At 45.1% G+C, this 13,387-nt stretch overlaps 1 protein-coding gene across 1 annotated transcript in view; it reads right to left on the bottom strand.

Annotated features, from left to right (window-relative positions):
• Stk36 (serine/threonine kinase 36) overlaps window positions 1-13,387 on the bottom strand; it is a 30,531-nt gene that overhangs the window by 9,080 nt on the left and 8,064 nt on the right. Inside the window, exons 10-17 of the mRNA XM_041650169.1 lie at window positions 12,613-12,712; window positions 9,199-9,342; window positions 6,125-6,304; window positions 4,736-4,833; window positions 3,936-4,041; window positions 1,858-2,008; window positions 985-1,112; window positions 63-167 (exon numbers count right to left, since the gene is read on the bottom strand). Of these exons, the coding sequence (XP_041506103.1) occupies window positions 63-167; window positions 985-1,112; window positions 1,858-2,008; window positions 3,936-4,041; window positions 4,736-4,833; window positions 6,125-6,304; window positions 9,199-9,342; window positions 12,613-12,712 (1,012 nt within the window). The remainder of the gene's footprint in view (window positions 1-62; window positions 168-984; window positions 1,113-1,857; window positions 2,009-3,935; window positions 4,042-4,735; window positions 4,834-6,124; window positions 6,305-9,198; window positions 9,343-12,612; window positions 12,713-13,387) is intronic.

Raw genomic sequence — 13,387 nt, 5'->3', positions numbered from 1 at the left:
TCCCTTCCTTTCCTGGGAGTTAAAAGAAATCCCAGGCATTGAGAGTGGTGGGAAGGAAGTACCTTGAGAAGGTGGAGGCATAGGATATGATGCTGCAGACCAGAGACAAGGGCTGGCCTCAGTTGGCTGCTGTCCTCAGTCAGCTGATTGGCCAAATGCCACGAGACCTATGGAACAAACTTGGCTCTATCCCATCTCCCTTACTCTACCTCCATTCTTTGCACATCTTCAATTGGCCAGAAATCTCAGACTCTTGCTGGCCCCTCTTAGGTTCACTAGAACCCTCAGGCCCCATTCTATGTCCAGTCTCCATGGCCAGTGGAGAACTGAATCCTACCTGAGTTCGGCCGTAATGTAGGCAGGTCTACAGGGAAGTACTAATAAGTAACAAGGTAGGAAAGCTCAGTCTGTGTGACCTCTGACCCTGAAGAAATGTAATGACTTTCAATCGGCTGCCCTATCACCTGGGCAGTTACTGCTGAGCTAGGTAGCCAATGTATGGAATTCTAGTCATTTTATTATTATTATTATTTTATTGTTTTTATTGAGCTGTATCTTTTTCTCTGCTCCCCTCCCTTCCTCTCTCCCTCCCATGGCCCCCATGCTCCCAATTTACTCAGGAGAGCTTGTCTTTTTCTACTTCTCATGTAGATTAGATCCATGTATGTCTCTCTTAGGGTCTTTTTTGTTGTCTAGGTTCTCTGGGATTGTGAATTGTAGGCTGGTTTTTCTCTGCTTTGTGTCTTGAAGCCACTTATGAGTGAATACATACGATATTTGTCTTTCTGGGTCTGGGTCACCTCTCTCGAATTCTAGTCATCCACGGCAAATAAGTGGCCCAGACCAGCAGGAGAGAGTCTGTCTTTGGAAATCCTGAGCAAGGAGAAGCCCAAGGCTTATTTTTTCTGTTTCTCAGCAGCAAGTATGGCCAGACTCCCTGGTTCCCAAGTAGCAGAGAAGAAAGCAAGAATTTGGATCTCAGACCTGCTCCTTGGCATCCCAACAGCTCGGCAGCCCCACAGGAGCGGTACACATGGCTGCCAGGGCAGAAGAGATGGCTCCGGGTATATCTTCACACTGCTCCCGCAGTGGCTGGCTCTCTTGGGGGGCTCCTATGGAGAATGGAAAGGCATACTGGTAAGGTCTGGTTGTTTCTTACAGGCTCCCCAAGTCAACCTTTTAGGATTTTTTTGTTTTGTCTTGCTTTGGTTTTTTGCATTTTTGAGACAGGATCTCATTATGTCCAAGTCTGGTGTAGGAGGTCCTTCTGTTTATGTGTTGCTTTCATTGGAATCAATACAGAACTGCTTGGCCTGACAGGGCAGAACTTAGGTAGGTGGAGAAGACAAAACTGAATGCTGGAAAGAAGGGCAGAGTGGCAGAAGTCATGGATCTCCTGCCTGGGACGGACGCTAGTTAGAATCTTGCCGGTAAGCCACAGTCGATGGGTTAAACTTAATATGTAAGAGTTAGCCAATAAGAAGTTAGAGCTAATGGGCCAGGCTGTGTTTAAATGAATAACAATTTCTGTGTGATTATTTTGGTGTAAGCTAGCCGGGCGGCCAGGAGGGAACGAAGGACCACCCTCCTCATGCAGCAGCAGTCAAGCCTTAAACTATGAAGCTGAAGATACTTTGAACTTGATCCTCCTGCCTTTGCCTCCAGAGTGCTGGAATTACATGCATGTGCTGTCAAGGCCAGGGCTTCATGCTAGGCAAGCGCTCTACCAAATGAGCTACATCCCCAAGCCCATTTACACTTTTGAGCACCTGCCAAGTTCCAGGCAGGCACCATTCAAGTGGTGGAAGTAGGAAGGACATAGGCTGACCTAGGCATGGAACAAGAAGGTCGGATCACCTGGCGGTATGTGGAAAGGAAGCTGTGGAACTGTTAGGCCATGAAGGAGCCCATCCAATACAGTGCGCTGTGTGGTCAACAGACTGGAGTAAAAGGCATTGGAGATGGCCCGGCTGTTCCCGTCCACAGTTTCACACAGGACAGCAAAGCACTGAAAGGGAGAAGAAGCATTTCAGGGTATCAGAAACCTAAATGGGCTTTAGTGAGAACCAGGAAATACCCCTGGAACCCGGGAAAGGGGTTAAGAGCCCAGGAGATAGTAAGAATTCTTCCCAGGGAAAAGAAAATGCACCCACAGTCTTCCTGGTTGATACATGAGGATTTGGGGGTGAATTCTTCCCTTTCTCTTTCCCCTCCCACCATCACTCTCTCCCTTTCTCTCTCTTTTTCTCTGTGTTTTCTCTGTGTACTGAAATTCAACCCCTTTGCACACACTTTTTTTTTTTTTTGAGACAGGGTTTCTCTGTAGCTTTGAAGCCTGTCCTGAAACTAGCTTTTGTAGACCAGGTTGGCCTCGAACTCACAGAGATCTGCCTGCCTCTGCCTCCCAAGTGGGATTAAAGGCGGGTGCCACCACCACCCTGCTCCCTTGCACACACTCTTACATCTGTCCAATCAACCCTTCTATTTTCTCGTCAGCATCTCCCTAGATGACGTTTCTGAAAATGTGAAAGAAAAGTATAATAATTCAGAAATTCAGGAGGAGGAACAATTATTCCAATAATTGTTCAGTACTCAATAACATGGCAGGTGCTGGCCGGTAATTCTGGCGACTAACTGCTGGCCAGAATTTAGTCTAGCCATCCAAAGCTTTCTGACCTGAAAGGAAGAAGATGAAACTAGACTCTCAAGCAACAGACATGTGAATGGGCTGCTAACTGGAGGCGGGAAATTATCCCACAGCTATGTTCCCAAGGGCTAGTTTCAACAACAACCATACAATCGTTTTCTCTGGACATAAGTGTCTGTGTCCTCCCTGACAACCCAGTGACAACACAGCTGTCTCTCACTCCATCCTCCATCAGGGTCTAGGGAAGACGATTAGAGGAGCTCATGAGTCTTTTTCATAAACAAGGCTGGAGAATACTAGCTGGTCTGCAAGATGCTTCATCTTTTTTTGTTGCTTTTTGTTTGTTCTGTTTTCAAAACAGGGTCTCACTATGTAGCCCTGGATGTCTATATGTAGACCAGGCTGGCCCTGAACTCAGACAGCTATCTCTGCCTCCCCTTGTGCTGAGATTAAAGGTATGTGCCACTATGCCTGAATTTTCAATTATTTATTTATATCTATCTATCTATTTAAGATGCTTATATTTATGGCCTCTGATATATGTCAAAATACTCAATGCCTCCGCATTTTAGATATAGTGTTCTTTCTATCTAAAGGGGCCTATCACCTTCCCTGCTTCGCCCAAGCTGGCAAGCCGCTATGCATTTCTTATTTATTTATAATTTTGTGGTTTTTTTTTTTTGGACAGGGTTTCACTGTGTTGTGTAGCCCTGTCTGCCCTGGATCTCACTCTGTAGACCAGGCTGACCTCAAACTCACAGAGATCCTCCTGCCTCTGCCTCCAAGTGCAGGGATTAAAGGCAAACAACTACTTCTACCTGGCTGTTGCTATGTGTTCTTGAAAAGCACACATGACTTCAGTCTTCACAATTTCTTTGAGGACTCTGCATGCAGAGCTAATGGCATCTTCTTTAGTGGTTCCTCTGCACCATGTACAGAGTTCTAATGGACTTCACTCTCCCTACTTGGCTCTTTTTTTTTTTTTTTTTTTTGACTCAGGGTTTCTCAATGTAGCTCTGGCTGTCCTGGAACTCACTATGTAGCTAGCCTCAAACTCAATAATCCACCTGCTTCTGCCTCCTGAGTGCTAGGACTAACCAAAGGCATGTGCCACTATAACAGGTCCTATTTGATTGCCTTTAGTCTCTTCAAGGTGGAGACTCTGTTATCCATGTGGCACACAATGAGAACTCAACATTTGTTGAGTTGACACAATCATTAGAAAGGCGCTGGGAGAAACACAGGAAAAGATAGTGAGGACAGAAATTTGGAAGTGGGAGGAGATTACCATAAGGCTGTCCCTTCGAAATGCCTGCTCAGAGTCATCTGATTGGGCCAGCAGCTTCCCCAACATGTCCAAAAAGAGATTGGCAGCCTCCTGAAACACCTGCAGGCTGGGGAAGAATGAATCCACACTACCTTTCAATCCTCCCACTAAAAGCCTGGATAAGGCATGGCAAATGGGTCAGTTCTGGAAACCTAGGAGATCTTTGCCAAGGAACACATCAGAATGTTCCTCCTTCCAACTCTGCTAACAGACACACAGAGAATCAGGGGGAAGGGGAGGGAAGGGGAGGGAAGGGGAGGGAAGGGGAGGGAAGAGGAAGAAAGAGGAAGGAAGAGGAGGGGATGGGAGGGAAGGGGAGATCTCACAAACACTGTTCAAGACCCTTCTCAGCTGTTTTCACATTTGTCCTTCCATTAAGGCCCAACTGTGCTGGGTGGTTGCTGACTCTTAGAATCTGACTGTCGCCGGGCGGGGGTGGCGCACGCCTTTAATCCCAGCACTCGGGAGGCCGAGGCAGGCGGATCTCTGTGAGTTTGAGGCCACCCTGGTCTACACAGAGAGTTTCAGGACAGTTCCAAAGCTACACAGAGAAACCCTGTCTCAAAAAAACAAAAAGAATCTGTCAAGTGGTCCTTCTGAGGGTCCACTAAATTCTGAAGGCTGGTCAGCTCATCTCTAACCCTGTCACACAGCACCACTCCTCACTTGGTGTCCTCCTAATGGGGAGCGGAAGAAATGGAGCAGAAACTGAAGCCACACTGCCACCCTGTCCAGCAGGGCAGAAGTGTTTTTTCCCCCACCTGTCACCTGTCTGGCTCCGCTCCAGATTGAAGGCGCATGAAAAGTAGGCCTGAACCACAGCCACCAGGTCCCGTAAGAAGGCCCCATACCAAGGTTGCTGTGAAGAAAGGAGCAAAAGGGCAGTGTGAGGAATGAAGACCAAAGGCAGAAAAAGCAGCAGCAGAGGCATGCAGAGCGCCAGTCAAGCTGGCCGGGGGAGAGGGCCCCAGGGAAGGAGAAAGTCAAGCGGTGCCAAAGAGTCACAGACCATCTGGAGATGCCACTTGACTGGAGCCGCATGTTGGAGTGGAGGAGGGGCTACTTCCCACAAAACTATCCTTTTAAGTTCCTTATATTTATCTGAGTTCGATACTTAGCAGCAGAAAGCAGCATCCTAAGGACTGCCTACCATACCTGCATCATCTGGGGGAGGGGGAGTGGGGGAGCTGTTCTCCAAGCTCAACTGTGTCAGGACCCAATGCAGGAAGTAGAGGTTTGGCCCCAGACACACTGAGTCTTGATCACAGCTCTCCTATCTATCAGGTAGCCATCAGCAGTGACTGCAGGGACCAATCTCTGAACATCAACGACCTGCTCTGAAAACAAGATAACAGCCAGGCGGTGGTGGCGTATGCCTTTAATCCCAGCACTCAGGAGGCAGAAGCAGGTGGATCTTGTAAATTCTAGGCCAGCCTGGTCTACAAGAGCTAGTTCCAGGCCAGGCTCTAAAACTACCGAGAAACCCTGTCTCGAAAAACCAAAAAGAAAAGAAAACAAGGTAACAAAGCAGAAGTCCAACCCTTTATAGCAACTCTTCTCAATATCAAGAAATTACCCATTAAAAAAAAAACTCTGGAGGGGGCTGGAGAGATGGTTCAGTGGTTAAGAGCACTGCTTGCTCTTCCACAGGTTCTGAGTTCAATTCCCAGCAACCACATGGTGGCTCACAACCACCTGTAATGGATCTGGTGCCCTCTTCTGGCCTGTAGGCATGCATGCAGGCAGACCACTGTATACTTAAATAAATCTAAAAAAAAAAAAAAAAGACACTAAAAATAAATAAATAATAAAAAGACTCTGATTTTTATCTTCTGTTAGAAAACAGATTAGGTACACTGGCTTAAACTTTCACACGGCAACAATGGGCTGGAGTTGAGAAGATACCCCATTTAGGGTCAGGATGGCTAATATGCTCCCTACTCCTTAGACAGCTGTATGCCAACCTCGTCTTCTTCACTGACTGATACTACTCGTTTAGACCCAGAAGGCATCAGAATTTGCAAGTGATGGTCTGGTAATTAGAAAAAGAAGGCTAGAAAAGAAGAGGCAGTCAGGTCAGACAGATGGCAGCTCCAGAAGAAGTAAAGAAAAGGCCCAGCGCTTGTCTTCAGAGCTTCTGGGCTGTGTACCTGCTGGATGCTGCTGCTCTGCTGGCTGTGCCGGAGGAGGCTAAGGGGCAGCCCAGGCAGTCCTGCCTCCTGGCAGAAGGAATACAAAAGCACAGAGTCGCTGCAGCTGGACAGGAGACTGCTCAGGACACGGAGTGCAGGAAGCAACTGGGAAGCACCCTTTAGGATACCTTTCAGGATCTGAGGAACATAAGAAAAAGAGACAGCAATTGGCACAATTATAGGTAAAGGAAGAAGAATCACAAATACCGAATGGCTCCAAGGAGTTAGCAGAGTAGACCAATGTCTGCATTCCTACATGGAGGAGTTGAAAAGCCAGGGAGCAAGCACAGAAACACAGGGGAACTGCATCAGAGAAATAACTATGGAAGGTCACCTGACTAGAACATCAGTGACCAAGGGGCAGGGGACCTCAAGATCTGTCTACCAGGCCCAGTACCATTATTGTTCATTTCCTCCCTTTGATAGCCCTTCACCTTAAAGACAACAGTAGCAGCAACACCACACGCACGCACGCACACACACACACACACACACACACACACACACACACACAGTTTTCTGAAAAATAAAAACAACAGATATGAAATGATGTTATTTAACTCCAGAGAAGCAAGACATCATTCAGCTCTAGATCAAGGACTGCCAACATTTCTCGTGTCAACTTTAGCCCAACATGTATCCGTATGCAGCCTGCACGCTAAGGAAAGTACCATACGTTTACATGGTTATTCTTCAAAAGAATAACACTGATACCAAATGCCTCAGAGTTTGCTGTTCTCAATTCGGCATTTACTCTCCCATCTCACAGTGTGTAGTAAATAGAACTTCTCATCTTAAAGACAGAGAACTGATCCATCTATATAGATCAGGGCCCTATCAAAGATCAATAGCTAGGTCTTTGTGAATTCTGATCCACAAATCAGAAATAGTATCTCAGAAGCCAAAACCTTTGTTTTCTGAGAGACAGAGTCTAGGCTGGTGAGATGCTCAGCAGGTAAGGTGCTTGCTGCATACACCTAATGATCCGAGTTTGATCAGAACCCACTTAAAGGCAGAATACAGAACCAGGTCCACAAAGCTGCCTCTGAGCTTTGTGCACCATAGCATGTGCCCCCAAATTCATTCATAATAACTGGTTCATTTTTTTTTAAGAGAGGTTCCATTATGTTGTCTAGGCTGGTTTCATGGTTTCAATCCTTTGGGTTCAAGAAACCTGCACCAGGTGTGGCGATGCACACCTTTAATCAAGGCAAGGTAGAGGCGGGCGGGGGGGGGGGGGAGTAGATGGGGGCAGAGGCAGAGAGATCTCTTATGAATTCAAGGCTAGCCTGGTAGAAATACCCTGTCTCAAAAAAAGGGGGATTGGAGCCGGGCGGTGGTGGCGCACGCCTTTAATCCCAGCACTTGGGAGGCAGAGGCAGGCGGATCTCTGTGAGTTCGAAACCAGCCTGGTCTACAAGAGCTAGTTCCAGGACAGGCTCCAAAACCACAGAGAAACCCTGTCTCGAAAAACCAAAAAAAAAAAAAAAGGGGGGGGGATTGGAAAAGAAAGAAAAGAAACCATCTGCCTAGCCTCCCAGGTTAGAAACAGATTTTAGCTGGCTTTCTCACAGTAAAAATGTTCCAATAGCTGGGCATGGAGGAAATGCATTTAATCCCAGCACTCGGGAGGCAGAGGTGGGTGACGCTCTGTGAGTCTGAGGACAGCCTGGACTACAGAGATAGTTCCAGGGAAGTCAGGGGTTTTACACAGGGAAGCCCTGTCTCAAAAAAAAAAAAAAGGAAGGAAGGAAAAGAAAGAAAAAGATAGAAAGAAAGAAAGAAAGAAAGAAAAAAGGAAAGGAAGAAAGGAAGGCAGGGTCCAATAGTAGGGTGACAATTGTTAGATCCAGGAAATAAGAGCAAGGTACCAATATAATTCAGTGGGAAAAGATTTTTTTTTCCAAAAACACACAAAGAGTTGAACTTATTTCATGTACAAACATTAACTCAAAATGGGTCAGAGATAGAGATATTTTTTTTCTAGAAAACATGTTTTTATTTTTTTATTATTTTTTTGAGTTTTTTTGTTTTTTTATTATTATTTGTTTATTTATTAAAGATTTCTGTCTCTTCCCCGCCACCGGCTCCCATATCCCTCCCCTTCCCCCAGAGATAGAGATCTTAATGTAAAGTTAAAACTATGACCTAGGCGGTGGTGACACATACCTTTAATCCCAGCATTTGGGAGGTAGAGGCTGGCAGATCTCTGTGAGTTTGAGGCCAGCCTGGTTTACAAGATCTAGTTCCAGGACAGGCTCCAAAGCTACAGAAAAACCCCTGTCTTGAAAAAAAAAAAAGAAAAAAAAAGCTAAAACTATATAATGTCTAGAAAAATCTTCAAGGCCGGGCCATGGTGTCTCACGCACAGGCAGGCTGATCTCTGAATTCCAGGACTGCTATGGGATGTCTTTCTATATGCTGTGAATATGTGTTGTTCTCATTGATTGAAAAATAAAGCTATTTTGGCCTATGGCAAAGCAGGATAGAGCCATGCAGAAAATCAAAGCGGAGATACAGGAGAAGGGTGGAAGTTGGAGAGATGGCTCACTGGTTAAGAGCACTGGCTGCTCTTCCAGAGGTTCTGAGTTCAATTCCCAGCACCCACATGGTGGCTCAAGACCATCTGCAATAGGATCTGATGCCCTCTTCTGGCATGCAGGTGTACATGCGAACACTTATACACAAAATACAAATAAATAAGTAAATAAATAAATAAATAAATAAGGGTGGAATCTGGGAGACACAAGGCAGGCACATAGGAAGCAAGACGTAGAAAATGAGGTAACACCAGACTATGTGGCAATACATAGATTAATATAAATGGGTTAATTTAAAAGTAAGAGCTAGCTAATAATAAGCCTGGGCCATCAGCCAAACATTTATAAGTAATATTAAGCTTATGAATGGTTATTTGGGAACTGGCAGGCATGAGAGAAACCTCTGTTAAACAGGCTCTCTATCTCCTTAAGGTGGTGATGTCATTTCTGAAGACTGTCCCAACATCTTTCAGAGAACCTTCAGCTTGTTACCTGCTCAGCAGTCCCACGCAGCTGACTCTGGATGCGCTGGCAGAAGTCAGGGTTACACAGCAGAGTGAGGGGGGACTTCAGCTGGACCGGCACAGGCTCAGTGGTCTCCAGTAACCACTGCCACTCATCGTCGCTGTCTGGCTCCTGGGCGTTTGGAGTCAAAGAGGTCAAGAGGAGTAACCCCAGATTAGAAACTGAGTGACGTATGGGGTAACAGAGCAGCCAGTGGCTCCTTCAGCATAGGAGTGTATAGTCAGACACTGTCGGGGTCTTGAAAAGTCCCTTGTGGGGCACTGCGGGATATGCATTAAGAGGTACCTAGGAAAAGCATCCAGTGCAGCATGGCTGTCAATGACAACACATGGAATTGTCATAAAGTCAGTCGAGAAGGGAATGGTAAACCATGGCATGTCTCTATTAGGAACTACCAGGAGGTCATTAAGTAGAATGTAGTACAGAGGATGTACCCTGTATAGGATTTCTACCCAAAATGCGTAGGCCAAATCTAATCATAAAAAAATAATTTGAGGAACACTGCATAATAACTCGCTTGTATATTTCAAGCATATTTACCCAAAGTTTCGTTTGTTTTTCTTTTTAAAGTCCTTGCCCCAGCATGGTAGCATTCAGAGATGCTGAGACCTTTAAGAAAGGACGCCTAGGGGGAGGCTCTTAGGACAGCTGGATACCACCCTTCAGGAGGCATTAAGATCTCCCTTGGACTGCACCCTCTGCTCTGTAGTAGGGACTGAATGAAAGGCTTTGTATATCCAAGGCAAGAGGCAAGCAGCATGCACTGCCCCACTGAGCCACATCCTAGACAGGAACAAAGTGTTCTTCCTGGGACCTGGTTAGGTTTCAAAAGCCTATTTTTTTTTTTAGACAGGGTCTCATTATGTAGCTCTGATTACCCTGAAACTCCGTGTAGACCAGGCTGTCCTGGAACTCACAGAGATCTGCCTGCCTCTGCCTCCCAAGTGCTGGGATTAAAGACCACTATGCCAGGCTTCAAAAAGATTATAAAACCTTGGAGCTGGCCTCTCCCATAATCCTTCTTCCCATAGTTCCCTGCTGTGGGATGCTATTGGCAATGATGTCCTCACCAGAACTGAATCTTGTTATTGAATCCCTAAAACTGTGAGTTTATTAGTCTAAGGAAAATAATTTTAGTATTTATTTTATTCTATAGGTGTATGTATGTACACCACTGTACACTCCTCATGCCAGCAGAAGCAAGAAGAAGGTAGAGGATTCCCTGAAACTGGAATTACAAATGGTTCTAAGTCAACATGTGGGTTCTGGGAACCAAATGCCAGTTCTCTTGAAAGAGCAGTCACTGCTCTTAATTGCCGATCAACCCTGGCCCCTCCCCCAGCCAAAGGGGACTTAAATAAAGTACATCCCTGGAGCAATTGGCAGAATGTGAATGTATTTACCTTTGTTATAATCACAATACAGTATTGGTTTGAAAGTTCTTTTCTTTCTTTTTTTTAGTTTCAATATTTTTGTTTTTGATATAGGGTTTCTCTATATAGTCCAGGCTGGTCTGGAATTCTCTATGTAGATTAAACGAGCCTGGAACTCACAGAGACCTGACTGCCTCCGTTGCCCAAATTCTGAGATTAAAGGTGTGTGCCATACCTGATTCAACCTGAAATTTCTGACTATGATAGCGCAAGGGAATGACTTTATTCGTAGGAAATATTCACCAAGTATTTTGAGGTAGAAGGACATGTATGCAAATTACCTCAAACTGATTCAAAAAGACAGTATGTCCATCTATTCATGGAGACTCATACAGCAAATGTAGCAAAATTGTGACAGGTGAATCTGGGTGCAGGGAAGACCACAGTTTGAGTGTTTTTGTCTTCTCTGAACTGTTTTGCACTGGTGACTTAATTTTCACAGAAACAGGGCTGGGGGGTGGAGCCTAACGGGAGAGCTTTGTTTTGTTTTAGGCCATGAGCTCCAATACCACAAACTGATTAAGGCTGCCATAAAAATGATTTCAGGGACTGGGTTGATGGCTCAATGGTTAAGAGTACTGGATACTTTCCAGAAGACCTGGGTTTGATTCCAGCATGGTGCTTCAGAACTCTGTAACTCCCATTCCAGGGATCCAATAATGCCCTCTTGTGGCCTCTATAGGGGCCAAGCATGTACCTGATGCACAGACAGACAGGCAGGCAAAGCATGGGCATAAGATACACTAAACTTTTTAATGGTTTCTAGAGCTAGGCCTTGAGGCTCACACCCATAACCCAGCATTCTGGAGGCTGAAGAACGAGGACTGTGAGTTCAAGGCCAGCCTGGACTACACAGTGAGACCCTGACTCTCGAGTTTCTGCAACATGGAAGCATAACATTCTTCTGCCTACCAACATGTTCACGTAAGACTTCCCAGCCTCAGAACTTTGAGAAATAAATTTCTGTTCATTACAAATGACCCAATCTCTGGTATCTGTTTAGGCAGCACAAAGCAGACAGAGATAAGGTTAAGGGAATAAGGAATTGTACATATTCTGGCAATTTGCACGATGTGCATGCCTGACGTCTGAGGATGTCGGAAGAGAATACTGGATCTCTGGGAACAGGAATTGTGGGTGCTTGTAAGTCACCACATGGGTAGTATAAACCGAACCGAGGGCTTCTGCAAGAACTAGTGCTGTGTGTGTGTGTGTGTGTGTGTGTAGGTCGCTCTGTAGCCTTGAGCTTACAGAGGTCTGCCCTGCCTCTGCCTCCCAGAACAAGCGTTCATAACTGCTGAGTTCACCTTTCCAGCCCCGTGATTATTCAAGTTGAAATTATTTCAAAATTTAAAAATTAGAACCCTAAAACTGACACAAAGGTTAAGGAAGAAATACATGCTCTGATGTAGAAACAAATCCTACCCTAGATCATATGGTAAAAGAAGCACAATGCAAGGCAATAAACAAGATAAATCCAATAATGCAGAAACAGCCAAACTGCACATATAATTATATGTGAAGTTCAGAAAGTCTGAAAGGAGACAAATTAGTAATGATAGCCATCTCTGGAAGTGAGGTAAGGTTCAACAGAGACCTTCATTTTTATTTATGATTTTTGTTGTTGTTTTGGTTTTGTTTGTTTGTTTAGATAAAGTTCCATTATGTAGCCCAGGCTAGCTAGATACTCCTGGGCTCAAGAGATTCTCTCCCCTCAACCTCCCAAAATACTGGAAATAGGGAATGTGCTAACCTTCAATTTATTGCCCAAACATAGATAGACCTTAGAACCTTCAATTTTATCTCTGTATTCTGATTTTTGAGAATTATATGTTCACATAATATGTAACTAAAATCTATAAATCTATAACAAAACCATTTTTAACACAAAGGGAGCTTGTGTTTATAGCCTATACTGTTGTAGAAAAGCACTCATCTAACGTCTCACCTCATTTTCTAGATCCGTTACATCAGTGCTCTGCCCACCCATCGTCTCTGGCCTCAGCTCTGGGAATGCTTGCTCACACTCCAAGGTGATATGGCTTTCCCTGCCAAAGCAAAGCTGGGAGTAAGATGACTTCCAGACCTGTGAGGCTTGAGGTTCATTGCCATTGCCCTGTATAGCCCTCTGAGCTCAGAAAAAAGCCTAGGAGAACCAGTCAGACAAGTAGATTATGGGATGTGGTCAGTTCAGTAAGTGTTAACATCCACACACAGGTTCTCGACCGCCCTCCCAGCTAGCTCTTACTCTCAAGTAGACTTTGATTTTTCACCCATGACCTTCCACTCCAAATATTTTCCCTCTCAGATAGAAATGGCCCTTGTCATTTCAAAGCACAACTGAGACAGGAAGACAAAATCCTCAAGTTTTCTGATGAACTAAGAAAGAATTAGAGGGCTGGTGAGATGGTTCAGTGGTTAAGAGCACTGGCAACTCTTCCAGAGGGTCCAGGTTTGAGTCTCAGCACCCACACAATAGCTCACAGTTGTCTATAACTCCATTCCCAGGAGATCCAATGCCCTCTTTTGGCCTTTGAAGCCGCTGTACACATATGATACACAGACATACATACAGGCAAAACACCCACACATATAAAATAAAAAGAAAATAAAAAAAGTAAACTACAAAGAATTAGAACCCAAGAACCTAGGACTCTCACTCCTAGAGCCCTATCTATGTTTGGGCAATGGCTAGTGACAGAGCCATTTTATGTTTGCTTTAA

The sequence above is a fragment of the Microtus oregoni genome, unplaced genomic scaffold, assembly GCF_018167655.1.
Source record: "Microtus oregoni isolate MIOR12 unplaced genomic scaffold, Mior012 000004F_ref0000308, whole genome shotgun sequence".
NCBI lineage: Eukaryota > Metazoa > Chordata > Mammalia > Rodentia > Cricetidae > Microtus > Microtus oregoni.
The sequence above is the reverse complement of the archived record's forward strand: the minus strand, read 5'-3'. Positions and strand labels throughout refer to the sequence as shown.